The sequence below is a fragment of the Caretta caretta genome, chromosome 15, assembly GCF_965140235.1.
Source record: "Caretta caretta isolate rCarCar2 chromosome 15, rCarCar1.hap1, whole genome shotgun sequence".
In the NCBI taxonomy this organism is placed as follows: Eukaryota; Metazoa; Chordata; order Testudines; family Cheloniidae; genus Caretta; species Caretta caretta.
In genome coordinates, this window is record NC_134220.1 from 13454756 (window position 1) to 13474823 (window position 20068).

Sequence of the window (20068 nt, forward strand, 5' to 3'; positions counted from 1 at the left end):
GTTGGAGTTCATCATCAGAAATTTAAATTTATTCCCAGACTTCATCAGAGTAAAAAGCCTCAAGCATGCTATCCCTAAAAATGGAAAGAAACAGCCTACAGAAAAGAGCAAATCCTAGCAAATAAGCTTCAGAAACTGACAAGACTACTCCACAACATTTGGAATTGTTTTAAAAAAAAAAAAACAGTGTTATCAGCATTATTATTTTAAGTATCAGCAGATCCAAACCCTTTTAGCAATGCAACTTAACATTTTCCTTTCAGAAGGATCTTTGTTTTTGAAATCATCCCACTCAAATCAATAATCAATGTAAAAACAAATATGCCTTCGGATTTAATGAGAAACGCTGATCTGATTTGTTGACAATGACACTGGGGTCCATACAGACCCAATACAGTGTAAATCATACCCACTTCTTAACTATGCAAAAAAGTTTATGACTTGCTTCTGCTTCTTCTCTAGAAAAAACAGTGAGAGAAATAACCTACATGCGAATACCTGACAAACTTAAAAAAAAAGCATTTCTTTACTTTCAAGTTACTTTTCTCTATCAAGGCATAGATTCTAGAAGACTAGCTGTTTGACCTATAAAAACCCAGTTCTGAAACTGGAAAATATTCTAATTGCCTTGCTTCAAGAATAAGAAATGGATATGATGAAACTGATCATAAATCTGAACTTATTTTTAATTTTGCACATGAATGAATGTTGAGTGACTGGTTGTTGAAGAACATCCCTTCCAAACAGCTATTTTTACAGGAATTTAGTGTTGAAATTTTTGTAAACTAATGACAATGTCATCTCAATGCCCTTTTACCAGGATAAGACCATACCAACTTCCTCAAAAGTGGTCTCATCCAGATTTTTTTTTATATTTGGGGGGGGGGGGGTCATAGACTTAGTCGGTGTAATATGTAAAACACTGAATATTTTTAAAATTGCTGATCTAAACAGGACTTTTCCTAAAACTGAAGCTAAGGATGACCTCATTTGAACCTGATTGGATCAAGATGCATGGCTGCAAGGCAGGCCTCGCACATGTCTTGTTCAAAGACCTTGAGGGAGGCACTGTAAGACAGAGTAAGTAAAGTTTACAAACTGTAAGAATCAAGGATAAGGCCAAGAATTCTCATCTTCTGGGTTCCAAGACACCAGAGGAAAGACTGACATTCCAGAATCCTCAAGACTAAACAACTTGAGGAGAACAATTCATGACATCAATAATCAGGCCACTCCCACCTGGAAGGAGGCCCGCTAGTGAGAAGCACTTTGCCAGCAGAACATCATCGTTTAATTCCTTGACGACAGTTCCAGCTCCTACTAAGAGTGTCCAGAAGACTGTGAGAGCTGAAGGAGTTTGCAAATTCCGTTACCTTAATACATTATTTTTCCTTTTTCTGTTTTTATCTGTTATTCTTATTAGTTGGCAGATGACCCAGACAATTCAGACTTTTTATTTTTAGGATGTGGAAATGAAAAGTGTAGCTGTGTGCATGCATGTGTGTGAGAGCACCCATAACACCCAAGCAAGGAAGGCACCTGAAAGAAAAGTGCCTCAGATAAACAGTCCTAAATATTGTCTCATAAAAATTATCCATTAGAGTATATTCAATGTCTTGAAGTCTTAAGGGATTTGAGATTGTCATCCGTCATTTCTGGTCAAAGTTGACTACTTGTCCAATGTCTCTTGTTCTGTAGCAGTCTGTATTTTTATAATGTGTCTCATTTTTGGGAGTGGGAGGGGAAGGGGGTAAAGGTTAGCCACCACACAAGACTGAATTTTAAGGAGGAAAAGTTTGATAACTGGACCTGAGGTTGTACCCCAGATGTTAGACAATAATTCAGTTTCGATATTGAGATACCTAACCATTCAAATGAGAGAACTGATGGACTTTTGTCAAACTCTTTAGTTGTGACTTCTAACCAAATGGTATAGCCACCTCCTTAGAATGTATAAGGATTGGTTATATTTTGTATTAATCTGATGATTTAACTAAATTGATGATTTAATTCAATCCACCATTGAGATTAACTTGTTGCTTTATTGATTTTACAGTTTTATTTTTAATAGTTTTAATACAATTTATAAAAAGATACTGAGTCACATTTCTGTCAATAAGCAACATGAGTTCAGTACCTCTGAGGATCTGGGTGGATAACCAGCAGGTCAACAAAAAAGCCTGTGGTCCTCACACAATGACAACAACTCTCACTGCAAGTGAAGGTCTGCTGTACCTTGAAGGAAGAAACTTTACCAACAGCTCTTGAAAGTCAACTTTCTCCTCCTTTTTACACTTGGTGTTTCGGACTCGAGCAGACCGCCTTTTTGCAGTTTCACCACTATCTTCTGTGATTTTCCTCCGCTTCACCCCTTTCTTGGATTTATCACTAACAGTTGTGTCACCTAGAAAACAGAATCAAATGTTTTCAAAACTCAAATTGCCAAACAACACACAATGGATAATGTTGCTTAGTATCACGGTGATTTATGAAATATATTTTAAATTTACTTTATTCTATGGCAACATCAAGAACCCAGTTCTGTTCCTACTTAAGACAATGGCAAAATTCCTTTTAACTTAAAGGGGAACAGAATCATTTAAACAGCAGTCTGGTTAGTGACCAGGTTTCAAAGCTTATATTTGATGTTGGCCTTGTAGCCCCTTAAACAGAACCATATTTATCACTGATCAAACTACAGTTAGGCCTAAGTCATGTTTTGTTTCACAGAACAGTTACCATAAAAAAATAGCAAATATCAGATAGGAAGAGTCACAGTAGTAACTTGAGTCAAGGCAGATAGGGAACCCTACACTGTATTTCTACAGGACCAAACATGATGGGGAATCTGAGGACTGCCCTGACAACAAGCAGCATTATGATTTTACTATTTTTACACAAATCTACTCATTCTATTACAACGTGCAAAAATGACTGCATCTCTTCATTAAGAAATGCATAGCTCACATTCTAATTTTTCTTCTTTTAATTTGAATACAAAGTAAATTAAGTTTGATACTCATGACATTTTTGTATGCATGTAAATTCTGGGTCAGAACTAAGAAGCAGACTGCTTGAAAACCTGATTTTTTTTAAAATATACTTTCTTTTAATCTTCTAAGTTTCAGCACAATTTTGTGGTTTTTAAGGAAAACATAGGACTCTGGCTAGCGCTCTAACACCTGTAAATTCCTATAAACATCAACCAAAGACTGGTAGCCTAGTGAACAACAGCGATAGATAGGATAGATAGATATACACACGCACACCTCCCTACACAGTATATACCTTAGAACATCTGAGAATATGAATATCATCTTGCAAACAAATAAGTACATATGAAGGCAGAGAATTAAACAGGCCAAGCAGCTGATCTTATTTAATAGTAATAATATTTTTTTCTTTATGGCTCCTTCCATCTGACAGCCTCAGGACGCTTTACAAATATTAACAGATTAAGCCACATATCACCCAGGCATTATTATCCTTATATTACAGATGGGGAAACTGAGGCATGAGACAGCAGCACAGTCAAGAATAGAAGGGATTAAATACTACAGTGATGAGTGCTATAGAAAATCAATTATGGATAGAACTCAGAGCTAATCATTATCCAGTACCTCCTAGATCATTTAGACAGCTTTCTCTTTTTTAAAGTAATTGTTTTCCAGATTATCACAGCTTTATATGACTGAACTTTTCTTTTTCTGACTTGGAATATACGTACTTTGAAAATGCATTGGATCAGCTAGAAGACAGTTTAGAAAACACTCATTTCTAAAGACAACAGACATTTTCCAGTATCGTTTTTGTCTGCAAAGACAACAGTGTCATCTGGAATTGTAGACTAAAGTACCTTGCTCACCTATAGGCATTACTGGTTCCAGTAAATTCTCACTATGACCGGAAAAATTGGGTGTCATTGGAGTGTAAGTTAATAATGGGTCACTCATTGTAACCACTGGATTAGTGCTGACAGGATTGGGCTGGATAACACTGACAGGAGTAGAGGTAGGAGAAAGAATCAAGTGCTGGACTGGGTCTTGGTACTCTGAGAGGTCAATTCTCTTCCCCAGGCTAGGTCGAGGAGGCTCACATGTTGTCAGGTGATGATACATAGCAAGTAAACTTTCTCCTAGACACTTCCACCTGCATGTAAAAACACAAACACAAACACTTATTTTATCCATTTATTCATTAGCTTTTGCCACATAACCTTCTATATTACAGTTAAAAACTGCAGGATGTAGGAATTACAGTGAAGATGTTCTTCTATAGAAGGTTAGAATTACTGAGGGTACCAAAAGCGATTTTATCAGTGTAAGAGGAATAGATTCCTCATGGAGTCAAAATCTGTCACGCAACTAGAAAAGCTGGAGAATAAGATTTTTGGCACCCTGTCCCCTAGAGATTTCAGTTCAGCAGCAAATGTCTCATGGGTCTTGCTTCCTATTTGGAACATACTGTTGAACCAAAGAGTAGGATTAACATTATCACAGTCATTAATTTTCCTGTTCCCAACAATGGCTTTAAGTATAATAGACAGAAAATGGAGCTCACGATATGCTTCACCCCAAGAGAAACCACTCATTGCAGAGGAAATTGCTGCACCTCAAAAACAAAAACATTAACCCAGTTTAATATGAATTTTCAGGTCTAGCATTATACTCAATGGGTAAGGGCAAGATTTTGTCAGCCTTTTATACAATTAGTAGTAACTTGGTCTGAAATTGGACTACTTGCAGAGAAAACTATTCAGTGCAAATAAGGGTGGCAGAAACAGGCCCTAAATAAGATCACAGAAGTCTCTAACACATGTATTTAAAACACACAATGTATTCTAACAGAATTCCTAGACTATCCAAATGCAGAATAGAACATTTTTGTAGAATAGTAATTAGTTTATAAATCCCCATTATCCAAATGGTAAAAATATTAAAAACATAAATTAAAAAAAGCTTTAAATTTCAGATGCAAACCAATCAATGCAGGAAAATTTCAAATTTTCTGTTGTGAAGATATCCTGAATTTAGCTACTTGTTCCTAGTTCACACCACAATTTTGTTTCAGCATGTTTTAACTGGTATGTATCAACTTTAATCTGGAAACATGAACAGAGCCACACTCCTTATGGATTACTGAAACTTAAAAAAAATAAATACATGTAATGAGGAAAAATACATGCTGAAGAGATTCCAATGAACTATGGCCATGACTTTCCGAAACAGAAACAGTGATGACTTACGTGAAAAAGGGAATTGGCTGGACAAGCTTAAGATCTGGTTCTTTCTCTCGCACCATTAGAGCCTGCCTCCTTCTACGTAGCTCCAATGCTTCATCTATGATTGCTCTTGTTTCAGCTGCACTCACATTCACATCATGGATCGACATGTCACTGAGAGGTGGTGAGAAAGGAAGACAACATAGGTAGTTTTATTTTTTTAATATCAAAGAGATTAATTTAAGATTCTCCTCTAATGTAGGGTACAAAAACAATAATCACATATAAAAGCACATATACATTTGTTCACAGTTCATTCTAAAATTAGATGGTTCAAGGCAGATTCTCCTCTTTCACTTTCTAAAAAGTGGGAAATGAATAGGAAAGCAGTGAGATCGATTATAGCAATGCTATTGTTATGGCTGAGAAGCTCCTTTTGTTCCAGGGTCCCATTTTGAGCAACTCAAAGTTTCAGCAAAAACAACATCTAGGGTTGAAAATTCTCTTGCATGTTTTCAGTCCAGAAGTGAATTTTTTGAGAGTTTGAAAAATATCTATTCCATTGTTTTTGAGATATCAGACTGTGGGGAAAAAATTATCATTAAATGCTTTGCTGAATTTATGTGCTTAAAGCTTTGCTAAATCATGGCCTAAGTAACTAACCAACCAAAAGTCTACGTCACAGGCCCTTATTTTCTATATCTAGCCCAAGTCAAAAACAAGACCGTCCTTCCTTTAAGATTCGCTAGCTCCTTCCTTGCAAGCTATAAAGCCATCCCTACACTAAACTTCTACCTTAAGATGCATCAGGAGCCCAAATAGGTCTGGCAGCCTTTCTGCTCTTTCCCAGTACACACACTCCACCTTAACTACCTAGGATTATTTGAGTCTGTAACTGTATGTCCACAAAAAATTAACTTTCAAATCAAGTTTCACATGTTCAGATGCTGAGCACTCAAGAGTTTGCTATGCTCTAAAAAATGAAATTTTAAAATGACTCTCTCAGGATACTATAGAAAGCCAGTGATACACATCTGCATCCCTTCAGATGATCCCCCACACTTCATGTTTCAAAATTTGCAGGCTGTGTAGAGTACAGTGCTGATAAAGTGAAAAACTCTATTTGCATGTCTGACCAAAGAATCAATAGATGTGCACCAAGACTCACATTCCACTTTAATTCATCCACATAGCACACACATATTAAGGCAATGATGTTATCCACATGCGCAGGAATATAAAATATTACAGATGCACAATGGGACTGAGTTACAGTTGAATTAAAATCCTAATTTTCAATTTCTTGAGTTTTGTTGATGGACACAATGTTAGATGGGGAGTCAGGAGACCTGGCTCTGCTACTGATCTGCTGGTGATTTTGGGTAAATCACTTCAATTCTCTGTGTCACTGTTTCTCCCACCTTTGAGATTATAAAATCTTCAAGGAAGGGGGAAGTCTCTAACTATAGGTTTGTACAATGCCTAGCACAACGGGACCCCAAACTTCATTGGGGCTTCTAGGCATTATCATAATATAAACAATAAATAAATAAACAACAAATCTCAACCATAATGTTTCAATAACAGTTTTCAGAAATAAATAATCCAAATGCTCACATAATCTTACAGGATTCTTGCATCTCAGATACGACAGAAGCTTACAAAACTAATAACCATATACAATTCTCACTGAAGTCAATGCAAGTCTTTACATTGATTTCAGGGACAGCTAGAGCTGGTCCCAAGTCAAATGCCATGGAAAGGTGGTAATTAAGAAGTGATTTCAATTAGGAAAGTAAATCCTGAAAAGAACAGACAGGGGAGGTGGATGTACATGTTTCAATTATAGTTATATATAAAAGCAAAACACAATAATGGGAATTTAAAAAAGTCTGGGAATTAAAATAATTTTGGAACACTACAAAGAAAAAGTTAGTATTTTCTTCTTGCAACAAGTAATTAACATGGAAAATAGTGCCTAACACAGCAATAAGGTTTATTCAGAAGACAAAAACTACATGGTACAATTATATTAGTTTAAAATGTTGGACCTCACTAGGCTTTCTGAACTACTCCTATCCTAAAATTCTAATGTAAGAACTATAGGATGACTAAGAATGAGATTCACCATTTGAGGAACATCCTTAACGAGTCTTTCCTGAGGCAAGGTTGCTCGTCAAAAATCTTCTCCTTCAATACCAGTCCTTTGCTGTATTGGCAGTCTTTCTCCAGAGCTTTGCAGATAAAATACAAACATGCTAATAGAGGAAACAGAAATAAGAATTATGGGCAATTTGACACTTTGGATCATTCAAAAGTTCCCACTTCTGGGATAAATATAAACTACTAACAAGATTGTTAAAATCTTCAACTGGACATGAAACATTTCGACAATCATTGATTTGTAATTCTCTCTGCAAATGGTTAAACACATAGATATACAAATAAAATAACTTACCTGGGCATCCTAATCATAACCCCACATTCTCAAGTTTTAGCCCCTAAAAACAAATCTACAACTTTGCTAAACAGCTTAACAAGGTCATTTATCAGGTTTTGGTTTCAAACCCCATATTTCTGAAAAACAGGAATCCTTCAGTGTTTTTACACCATTCCTCAGCATTTATCATGATCACTGCATTACAAATTGCATTACAGCAGGAAAGGCCATATCCTGCATTCTTTACTCACCGGAGTAATCCCATTTACTCCATTAAGACTATTCTCATGAGGAAGGACGACGGGATCAGGCCCTACATCTCTAATTTACCTTGGAGTCACCTATTAACCTTAATTTGTATTGGTTCATCTACCACATGAAACCTGAATTTGAAAGTTGAGAGACAGTTATATCAATTGCTGCATAATTAACCATAACTATGAACTATATTGTAGTTTTATACTCAAATCCTGGAGGTAACTTGCTAGAAATGACAACAAAGACAAAGAACATGCATGAGAGTGAGAGAGAGGTCTACAGGGAAGCTTCTTGCATGCACTCTGATGTATAATAGATCACAGCTCCAGATCATACTTTCACTCTAAATCCTACAGATATTTTTTAAGTATTGTGGGGCAGAGGAGAATAGATTATTACCCAAAGAATTAAATGTCCTTCCGCATAGAGACAAATATCTTCCCATCAGAAAAAAAAGTATGGATTAAAAAAGAACTTAATTGAAATGTTTGCTGTTTCATCCTTTTATCTGATTAAGCAGAGTTTAAGAGTGCCATTCATAACTTCAGACTGGTGCAGGGCCATATCTCTCTTGCTGCATGAGGCAGAGGGGATAGAAGACGTGGATATCCTGTCCTTATGGACTAAAATTGCAGAAGAGAGGGGAATTAATGCTACATCTTCCAACTTTCGAGACCACAGAGAAATTTCCTCAGAAACAGCATGTAGTTGGTACTCCACAGGTTTTTTGGAGTTGTGTGACCTTCTGGAGGGAAGCATGTCTAAGGATAGCTGCTCTTCACGGCATCATCCTTTGCTAAAATTCCAGAAGAAATTAATGGTGACTTTATCAGCTGGAACTTTTGCACAAACCCATTCCACCTTATCTTCCCATTAGGTGGGTAGAGCGGTAAGGTGCAGCTCCTAAGGAAGCTGTGCTGCTGGGAAAAAAGGGAGTGGCTCAGGAAGTAGTATGGATCCCTGGTCCTCTGTGGAATTTCCTCACAGATCTTCAGACATTTACACAGGTGCTGGGCCTCGTCCCCTGCTCCCTTTGTGGCCACAGAAACCCTGTCTACTGACAAGGTATCTCAGAAACTCCACAAGCTACAACACGAACTTCCTTACATGTATTTTTCCATGGAGTGCATTACCTGGTCCTTAATAGTTAAATTACTACCACACACTGATCAATATTTACAATGGAACCAGCTTAGAGAGTATCCTGTTGTACTGTAGTTCTATTTATAGAGGAGGGAAAACAGTGTGCTGCAGAGCGAATATTTTCTTCTCCTCAGTTTATTTAACTAGTTCAGCTCAATGACTAGCTCATGCAAGGGTAAGAAACCAGTTGGGAGTTGAAAAACCAGTAAAGGCTTGTTTTCCTCTTCCACTCTATGAATAAAACTTAGGTGTGAGAGAATGAGATCTCCTGTTTCTAAAATCTTAAAGGACCTAGAGACCATAGATAATCAGTTCAAGTCACTAACTGCAGATAATACTTCCTTTGTTTAATAAATCAGCTGGTTTTAAATGCAAAATATTTTTGATAAAAATGTTTTTTTATGTATACAACATATTTAAGATTATTTTATTTAACAAACAATTTAAATGCTGTTTCTGTGAATTTTTAATTGAATCCAGACTCATGAATCCAACCAGGGATACTGAATTCAAAAAATTCCTCCCCCAAAAGGATCTTGCTCATAGTCCACCTCAAACATTTCCTACAGAAAAGCAAATCCTTTGGGGGACCAGGGGACAAAACGCATGTCAACTCAATATCCATGGTTGGAACTTTTGTTTCCTTGCCCCTCGTCTGTGTGTTCTGTTTGGGATCCCTTGTAACATAAAATGATATAAACTTAATTTTATTTCCATTATTTAAAAAAGTCATAGGAATTCTAAAAGAGAAAAGAACTAAATAAAAATAAATGAGCACAATGATGGTTTTCAATAAATAAAAGCAGCAGATAGGGATTTTTCCTGTAATTAAAAACCGTTACAAATCACTGTACTTTACCTTGAAAAACTTACACATTAGTGTCTTATAATTTCAATACATTGCTTGTTTAAGATATTGTCTGAAAGACTGCATCACTGTACTGTTCTGATCATATTGATTTTTACTTGAATTGCATATTTTAAGAAAAATTATACAAAAACTAACTGTACTTACTTGTATAGTCACTGAGCGTGTACAAGACTGTGATGAGGTTATCTAAACAAGGCCAGTGATCAGGATTACATCTGAGCCCTTCTTCAAAAGCATGTCGTGCCAGTGGCATACGGATTAGCCTTATTGCAACACGACCAATTTTATACCACAGGTTGACATCAGTAGAGTCTAACATTACAGCCTAGAAAACAAAAATATCACACCATATACACATGTCTACACATGCATGTGTGTGTCTGTACACATTGCCTAATATAGTTTGTATTTGCTAGAGTTGAGGTTTATGATGGAACACTATTGTTCTTTGGGACTGAAAAGGTGAGCAAGTAATACCATATTTATTACCTAAACATACACACAATACATGCAAATTTGGGCTGTCGATTAATCACAATTAACTCATGCATTTAGCTCAAAAATTATTTGTGATTAGTCGAAGTTTTAATTGCGCTGTTAAACAACAGAATACCAATTGAAATTGCTTAAATATTTTTGGATGTTTTTCTACATTTTCAAATATATTGATTTCTATTACAACACAGAATAAAAAGTGTACACTGCTCAATTTATATTATTCTTATTACAAGTATTTGCACTGTAAAAATGATAAAAGAAACAGGCTTTTTCAATTCACCTCATACAAGTATTGTAGTGCACTCTCTTTACTGTGAAAGTGCAACTTAAAAATGTCAAATTTTTTTGTTACATAACTGCACTCAAGAACGAAACAATACAAAACTTTAGAGCCTACAAGTCCATTCAGTCCTACTTCTTGTTCAGTCAGTCGCTAAGACAAACAAGTTTGCTTACATTTATGGGAGATAATGCTGCCACTTCTTATTTATAATGTCACCTGAAAATGAAAACATCCATTTGCATGGCACTTTTGTTGCCAGCACTGCAAGGTATTTACGTGTCAGATATGCTGAACATTCGTATGCCCCTTCATGCTTCGACCACCATTCCAGAAGACATGCTTCCATGCTGATGACGCTCATTAAAAAAATAATGCGTTAATTAAATTTGTGACTGAACTCATTGGGGGAGAATTTTATGTCCCCTGCTGTTTTACCAGCGTTCTGCCTTATATATTCATGTTATAGTAGTCTTAGATGATGACCCATCATCACATGTTCATTTTAAGAATACTGTCACTGCAGATTTGACAAAACTCAAAGAAGGTACCAATGTGAAATTTCTAAAGATAGCTACAGCACTCAACCCAAGGTTTAAGAATCTAAAGTGCCTTCCAAAATTTGACAGGGAAGAGGTGTGGAGCCTGCTTTCAGAAGTCTTAAAAGAGCAACACTCCGATGCGAAAACTACAGAACCCAAACCACCAAAAAAGAAAATAAACCTTCTGCTGGTGGCATCTGACTCAGAAGATGAAAATGAACATGCATCTGTCTGCACTGCTTTGGATTGTTATCGAGCAGAACCTGTCAACAGCATGGACACATGTCCTCTGGAATGGTGGTTGAAGCATGAAGGGACATATGAATCTTTAGCACATCTGCAATGTAAATATCTTGTGACACAGACTACAACAGTGCTATGAGAACGTCTGTTCTCACTTTCAGGTGACATTACGAACAAGAAGCGGGCAGCATTATCTCCCGCAAATGTAAACAAACTTGTTTGTCTGATCAATTGGCCGAACAAGAAATAGGACTGAGTGGACTTGTAGGCTCTAAAGTTTTCCCTTGCTTTATTTTTGAATGCAGTTATTTTTTGTACTTAATTCTATATTTGTAAGTTCAACTTTCATGACAAAGAGATTGCACTACAGTACTTGTATTAGGTGAATTGAAAAATACTATTTTTTTGTTTTTTTACAGTGCAAATATTTGTAATCAGAAAAATATAAATTAAGCACTCTACACTTTGTATTTTGTGTTGTAACTGAAATCTATATATTTGAAAATGTAGAAAACATCCAAAATATTTAAATAAATGGTATTCTATTATTGTTTAATCGCACGCTTAATCTTTTTAATCACTTGACAGCCCTAATGCAAATCATTTATACAAAATATGGTGAGGGTCTCTCACATCTACTTCAGCAAGACTAGTAAATATTGAGACTCTCATATTGTACTCAGACTGTACTGTACCTCTAAGTAGAACTCCATGGCTGTCTCCAGGTCATCTCGCTGTGCTGCCAATTGCGCTAGATTTTTATAGGTGGAATATTTTAACATTAAGCCTGGATGTTTTAACCCTTCTTTCTCATCACCAGAGAGAACTGCCTGAAAATGGTAAACAAAACAAATGTACCCTTGACATCAGGAATTAGACTAGTGATAAACAGCAGCAAATAACCAGCCAACTGACAACCAGCATTACATTTTTGAGTCATCCATGGCCAAGACACAATGGAATAGCACAAAATGCAATAAAGATGTGGCTATCTTTCACTTTGACTCTCTAAATTTCACTGACCTCTCGCAGAAGACGAATCTCAAGCAGCTCATGGTAAGCTTTGGCAGACTCTTCAAATCGGTCATGTTTCTGAAGGTCCAAAGCTTTGTGATACAGAGCAAAAGCTTCTGCCTCCTGTGGGTCAAAGTAACAAAATTAACAACATAATCATCACAACTCTTATGCAGAAGTAACACTTAAATAAGAGAAGATTTATATAATGGATTTTCTCTACTGATTTTTCTATTAACTTTTTATTTAATAGTCTTCAGAAATAAAAGAATAAAATACTAGAACAACCAAGGAGAATCCTTGCAATAAAATTAGAGATTTTAAGAAAATATGTGGAAGTCAAAAGCAATTTGCCGGGGGGGCGGGGGGGAGGAGGGGGGGGAAGGGTGTTTAATACAGCCTTAAAACAATGTGCATACCATGGCCATTATTCAGGAAAGCATTTCTGTCAATCCTATTCAGGAAAGCACTCATGCACATACTTAACTTTAAGCACATACTTAAGTCCCATTGGGCTTCAATGGAATAAGTATATTTCTTCATTAATATGAACAATAAAGCACCCTCTCTGAATAGGTAGGCTTTTCTGAATTGGGTCCAATAGTTGTAACCAGGCTAAACGCAGTTGTTATTATTAGGAGTCTATCACCTTTGCAGTTTGTAAAATATTTTTTGTGAATCTAGTTATAAAACCATACTAAAAGCTACCTGTCAAAGTGGTTAGTATTCAGCATAGTTTTACAATAGAAAAAACCCAGTCTACACTGGTCAGGAAAGTTAATTCAGTTGTTGCTAGTAACGACTCTACTTAAATATGGCAGCTGCTAGAATGGTTTCATAAACAGTATGAACAAGGCCTAAGTGAAGCTGTAAAATCTAAGGTTTTAACAATAAATACACGTTCTTTTCTTTTAAATATTTCTATCTGATAAATATGATGATTTATCAATAATGTTAGCTAAATAATTCATTGCCTCCTCAACAGGCAAAACAAAGAGGAGCGGAAAAGGATGGGGTGTGCAGCATGCTCAGGTGGTTAACAAACCTGGGCTCTGGTACACCAAGGAAAGGGACTTCCAAAATCAAGGATCTCTCAAAGAGAATGCCCTGCCAGCAGCACCATCTCATTTATATTGAGAGAACTACATGAGCAGTTCTATTGCTCTCAATTCTGATAGCATATCAGAGACATGCCACCCTGGAGGTCCTCTATTTTAATCTCTAACCTACCTGGAGGCCAAATTTAGACTGGATCTCTCTCCTACCTTTCCCTGTGTCATTGGTACCTACATGTATCACAACCCTTGACTCCTCTCCAACACTGAACATAAGTCTTTCTAGATGTCTGGAGAAGAAGGAAGATTGACAGCTGCCATCAACAAGATCTTTGGTCTATAAACAATTAGAGAGGTGGTTTAAGCTGCTAGTTCTGCTAACCAAGATGCCTGTGGTTCCCGCTGTCCCCAGTTTTCTCCTTTTGATTTTCACCAAGGTCAATAAGGTTCTGTCTACTGAAGCCTAGATCATTCTTGAAACATTCAAATTGATCAGCTGCAGTATTGAAAAGTTATCACATTACATCCAAACAGAGAAAAGCCACCAAGTTGAGTGTAAGGCCTTGCAAGATCAATTAAAAATACACACTCTTTATGTTTTCTCTTGCAATAATCTGTACCCATGAGACATTCTTAGTAAATCAGGAGAGTATTATACAGAAACAAACTGTGCTCAGATTAGTTGTCTATAATTAAATGAATTATAATTATATTTCTGAATCAGATATAATCAGCCAGATAAATCAGCACCTTGAACTTGGCCTCCGTAGATTATCTTTGCTTAGTTTACCTAACTAACATGACTGGAATGATTCACAAAGCTGAGACACTGAGATCATTCCTATCAAAATGTCTTCAGTTTGTATCGTAAAGTAGAGTCAGGCAACTTATCTCTTTCAACAGCTAATATTTCTTCATCTGTTCAGTAAGCAGACAGGAAACTCAGCTCCTAAACTAATGCAGCCTACTCACAAATAAGCCACACAGATGCACTGTACCCCATTTCAGTAGAGTCATGGTATGCTAAGGGCTGAGTTTAGGAGATGAGAATATTAATGTAGCTCTTCCCCCTAGAACCAAAAATTACGAGAGAACAGACCCAATGTTGGGAGATTAGAACATATCAGAAGAGATTCAATGTCAATTTTCCACATTATTAAAATTGTTTTACTTACTTGAGCCTCCTTTGTCTGTGTTTTGTGACTTTTGAAGGTACCTTCATGCTCATCCTCAATTGTGGAGCTGGCATTCAATGCTGCAATTCGGATCTAAGAATGAGAATCAAGAAACAGTTACATACATGAAATTCATATCTGGCTCAGTTCCTCATCTCACTCTTGCCACCAGAATTTTTATCATTTCTCTCTCTAGTTGAAAATCTCACAATAAAACCCAGGTTAGCACTGCAAATGTAAGAAATTATTACTACTTCAGTATATAATGGTTACTTTATCAACCCACTAACTGCAGAATATGACAAGCAAGACAAAGGAAGCTCCTTTAATGGCAGGGGAGGACATTTAAACCATCCCTAGGAATCCTGGAGCCAGTAGAATGGACATATGGATTACAGTGAAGCTCCTTAATTTACCAATCACTACACATTTACTGAAAATGCAATGTTCTAGTTGTGCCAATTAACACTCCACAGAGAGCGGCTAAGTCTTGGGATAAGGAAATATGGAAAATTGTTTTTGGTTTCTCACATCAAACACATGAAAGGATTCAAGCAACATGTGGCACCGAGAATTCGCTGCTCTCTCAGAGAACCATACCACCAAGATGTCTGATAAGCAGCTTGTGCTGGACTGCCACCTTACCATGTTCAGAAAGATTCTCCCACTAGAGTCAGGTGGAGGGCCAGTCACATAGGTCTGAAGAGCAAACAGGGATTGCAATTATTTTTACTACAAATGGAAAACATTTATTATTAAAAACATATAATCATTATTTAACAATTTAATTGGAAATTTTTACAAGCGTCATAGCACCTTACAATATAAACAAGAATTGACAATAACAATCTTAAAAACAATTGTAAATAAAGTTCTAAAATAATTAAGATGAAAGGAAATGCAATTGTTCCTTATTTTCTTTTTGCTTTTAAGACTTTAAACACTAGAAAAAAATGAATATTTGCAATGCACTTATAACTATGGTACATTAGTCAGCTGGAGATTTATGTGTACTGTAACAGTAATATTAAATATAATCCCTACGTTAGATATGATATTCTTGAGAACATCCAAAAACATTACATTAAACGAATGTTAAGGCTGCCACATTAATCACTTAAATGTCAGATTTCAGAGTAGCAGCCGTGTTAGTCTGTATTCGCAAAAAGAAAAGGAGTACTTGTGGCACCTTAGAGACTAACCAATTTATTTGAGCATAAGCTTTCGTGAGCGACGGCTCACTTCATCGGATGCATACTGATGAAGTGAGCTGTAGCTCATGAAAGCTTATGCTCAAATAAATTGGTTAGTCTCTAAGGTGCCACAAGTACTCCTTTAAATGTCAGACAATGACGAAGATAAAGTTGCCTGTGTAGCCTCAATTCTGCCTCCTTGCGGTGCATAGCTATAGTCTACCTGCACCATCGCATCATTTTTTAAAATTATGGAAAAAGTCCTCTTCTCAGAGCAGGGCTGACTTCCTGCCCCTGTATCAGCAGCACAAGACCAGAATCCCTGTTCACAGATGCATTTCTGGGGCTAGAACCCAATGCCCTTCCCACAACGAGAGTCTGTGGAACAAGACAGAAATCAAGGAAAAAGTTGTCCTGGTGCGGAGTGTCAGAGGAGGCAGCCATCATGGCTTCTTTCAGAGCACATCCAATTGGTCTACTATTCAAAGCAAGCTGGCAAGCCCTCTATACTAGCGCTCCCAGCTACTGTTGCTAACTTTTACGAAGCTGAACTAGTGCAAGTATCAGTGGAGCACTTTTTTTTTTTTTAAACGTTCCCTATACAGAGTGTAGGTGGGCCAATGACAACACAGTGTCTCTCATCTCTCTTGCAAAGGCAGGACTTTAGAGCTGCATACCCATAGAGGTCTATGAAGTAAATATTTGGCAACAAAAAGAAGCTAAACTTCTATGATAAAAACTTCTCCATTTTGAAAGGAGGGAGGTTAATATCCCTAGCAATTTTAACATTGATAGAAAATTTGAAAACTGGTATTCACATTTAAAACCAGTTTTCATTTAAGTTAAACCTATAATTTTCATTCTATTAATTTCTTGAAGTATGATGCAAGTAATGGCAAAAGAACGTGAAAGGAATTTGTACATGTTTTATTTTAAATGTTCACTGCCATGAGACAAATCCCTCACATCAGCAGACATACAAAAAAATGACATGTGCACAGCAGGCTAAAAACAGTCTTTTATATTGTAGACCATATTAATAGTAAGGTAACTCCAGAATTAACCACAACAGGAAGCAGTGGGAGTGCTGAACTATGAGCTGAATGAATTCAGATATCATTGATGAGCACTTTCACGTGTAAAGAAAGCATGTTTTTACTTTAATTTAACTCATTCAGAAGTGATCACATTTTGTTGGTTCACACACACTGATTTTCCCTCCTCAACTAAAACTTCTATCACTTGCATCCAAATTATACAGAAAATTGAACAATAATATAAAGTATTTTACGTCTTCAAAGCATTTCATAAACATTAGTTAACAAAGCTTCAAAATCCCTGCAAGACATGCACGTATTTTCCCCGTTTTATAAATGGAGGAAACAGAGGCCTGATTTTCAGAAGTTACAGAACTTCTGGGCAAAATTTTCAGTCTGAAACTTTTTGTCTCTAAATTTCCTTTATTTTTACTTTTAAAAATTCAAAAACATTTTAAAATGCTCAAAACAAAATGTTTTGATTATTTCAAAACAAAATATTTTGTTTTACCCAAAAAAGTTGTTTTTTTTAAATTTGTTAAAAAATAAATTAAATGTTCATTTTTGGACTGACCTTAAACAATTTTTTTTTAAATTTTTTTTAAATTGCTAATGAAACCAAAAGTCCAATTTTCACCTAGATCTATACTGAACATCCATGACTCCAAATTAAATTATCACCAGCTCTAAAAAACATTGGGCTCCATGGCCCTATTTCAGTGAGATACTTAAAGTTAGGTAAGTATTTAAGTTTACTTGAGCTTAAGTTTAAATACATACTTAAGAACCTGACTAAATCAGGGTCATGGTGACTTGCTCAAGCTCACACAGCAAGTCATTGATAGATAGGTTGACCACATATCCCATTTGGGATGGGACAGTTCCCTTTTTAACTCCTATCCCAGATGTCCTGACTTTTTTGGCAAAACTAGGCATTTGTCCCATCTGCTCTTGTCAACTGATCATCAGAGGGCAAGAGCAAACAAACAGGACAAATGCCCAGTTTTAACAAAAAAGTGGAGCATGCCCCCAAGGGAATGTTTGGTGGGCAAGCGACAACAGGGTGTGGGCTGTCAACCCCAGCCCCAGGGCTTGGGCCAGCCCCATGCGGGGGGCAGGGACCCTCAGGCCAGCCTCACATGGTATCCTACTTTCCCTTTGGGAAATATGGTCACCCTATTGGTAGACACAGGATTAGAACTCAGTAGCTTGGCTGATATTGCACTAGAGACTAGACCAGTGGTCCCCAACCTTTCTGTGGGAAAAGCGGCAGTGGTAAGAAGCATCGCCGCCGAAATACGGCAACGCTTCTCGGTGGCATTTCGGCGGGCGGTTCTCCGGCGGCCGCGCTCGGCTGCGGCATTTCGGCGGTGCAGCGTCCTGCGGGCGCACACAACTGCCCCGGCGGGTGCCATTGCACCACAGGCACCGCGTTGGTGACCCTTGGACTAGACCAACCAAAGCGAAAGAAAAATATGTGGATGGCAACAATTTTAATTCTGCATTTTGCTCAAATAGAAACTTTTAAAGAAGAGTCAAGTTACTTTTCTTCTGTCACCATTTGACTGTACTAGAGCTAAGAGAAATACAGTAAAATAGAAAGCAGAGTTTCTGTACTGGCATAACTATGTCAGTTAGGGGTGTGATTTTTTACTGGTACAATTCCTAATTCAGACACAGTTATTTTATAGCAAAATAATACTCTACAGGAATAAACTATACCAGTATAAGCATTTTAACGCTAGTATAACTGTATCCATAGAAAGTGGCTTGTACCACTTTAGCTATACCAGTATACGTAATATACCAGTACAATTAAAGCAAATTTTATGTGCAAGACAAAGCCTTAGGCACCTGCAAACTTTATGTCTAGACAGAGACACTCAATAGAATAGTGCTACTTTAAGCCTTCCAACTTAAAAATCATATACAGGTACTGCAAAAATAAATTTACTTGTTTCACACAGCTCCTTAGATTATTAAAACCAAAATAATTTTCTAATTCTAATTTACTTAACTATTTATGCTCCATTTTCATTTTGCATTGTTCTTGTGAGTTTCACGGTAGGTTCTCATTGCAGTTATGTTTAGGTGTCAAACGCTATAAGGAAATATTTGTTTAAAGTCAGCAGTTTTCAGTGACTTTTTAAAAAAAGTTGTAAAAGTGTTTCTACTAGATTTAGGTTTTAGAAAAGTTCATTCTTCCAAAACTAGTTTTTGACCACATGCTAAAGGGATCGTTTTCACGGTCTATCGTGTACACAGTGCCACTTTCCAGAGCACGGGTGTGAGGGAGTGACTGGAGAGGAAGACGTAGATGCATAAATGATGATGGGTAGGTTTTTAGCAAGGGGAGGGGGAAGATCTGTTACACTTCCTGAAAGAAGCTCAGCGTCCAAGTGTTTGAGAAACCCTGTTGTAAAGGGTGCAAGAGCCCGGCAGAATCGTCACAGGAGGCTCCATCCAGCCATAGGCCTGTGAGAGGCAACTGCAGACAGACGGGCGGAACGGGGCCCCTCCGTGGAAACTGGGACGTCGGTGGGTTCTGGAACTAGAGGGCTCCCCAATTATCCGGGGAGCTTTAACGTAAGCAAGGCTTGGCCCACGGAGATCGCTCCCCCACGGCACCTCCTCCCGCACAATGCCGATCCCCCATCCGGGCGGGGACAGGGCTGCACCCCCGCTCTCCATACAGGTGCCCGGCAGCACTGGGCCCTCCGCTCCCTCAGCAGAGGCGCCAGGTACCAGCCCGCACTCCCCCCACACGGGCACCGGCCCCGCTGCTTCCCCGAGAGAGCTCCCCACGCCCCAGCCCGGTGTGCAGCCCGGGCCGGCTGGGTAAACGGCGGGCAGAGCGGCCCGCCTAAGACGGGGAGAGGGGGCTGACGCGCCGCTGAGGGGAGTCCGTTCTACAGGGAAGGGGGGAGCCTCACCTGCAGTCTCCACGGCAACCTCCTCCCAGGCCCCTGGAGCCCAGCAGGCCAATACAACGGCCGCTCATTGGCTGAACTGCGGCTCCCTAGCCAGCCAATAGAGATGCTGGATGCAGATTGCCCGGCTGCCTCCGGAGCGGGCGGGGCCGAGGGGGCTGCGGAGCA

At 37.9% G+C, this 20068-nt stretch overlaps 1 protein-coding gene across 8 annotated transcripts in view; it reads right to left on the reverse strand.

Annotated features, from left to right (window-relative positions):
- The window catches only part of CABIN1 (calcineurin binding protein 1), a 204077-nt gene that overhangs the window by 183846 nt on the left and 163 nt on the right, over positions 1-20068 (reverse strand). For 5 of the 8 annotated variants that reach the window (XM_075120262.1, XM_075120260.1, XM_075120261.1 and 2 more), the window contains exons 1-11: positions 19904-19993; positions 18989-19071; positions 15386-15472; positions 14741-14833; positions 12520-12633; positions 12192-12326; positions 10078-10258; positions 7350-7479; positions 5246-5395; positions 3866-4149; positions 2236-2404 (exon numbers count right to left, since the gene is read on the reverse strand). In XM_075120262.1, coding sequence (XP_074976363.1) covers positions 2236-2404; positions 3866-4149; positions 5246-5395; positions 7350-7479; positions 10078-10258; positions 12192-12326; positions 12520-12633; positions 14741-14833; positions 15386-15388 — 1259 coding nt within the window. In that variant the 5' untranslated portion in view covers positions 15389-15472; positions 18989-19071; positions 19904-19993. Of the gene's footprint in view, positions 1-2235; positions 2405-3865; positions 4150-5245; positions 5396-7349; positions 7480-10077; positions 10259-12191; positions 12327-12519; positions 12634-14740; positions 14834-15385; positions 15473-18988; positions 19072-19903; positions 19994-20068 lie in introns of those variants that run through there. The other 3 variants (XM_075120258.1, XM_075120259.1, XM_048822133.2) reach the window with 3 other exon arrangements.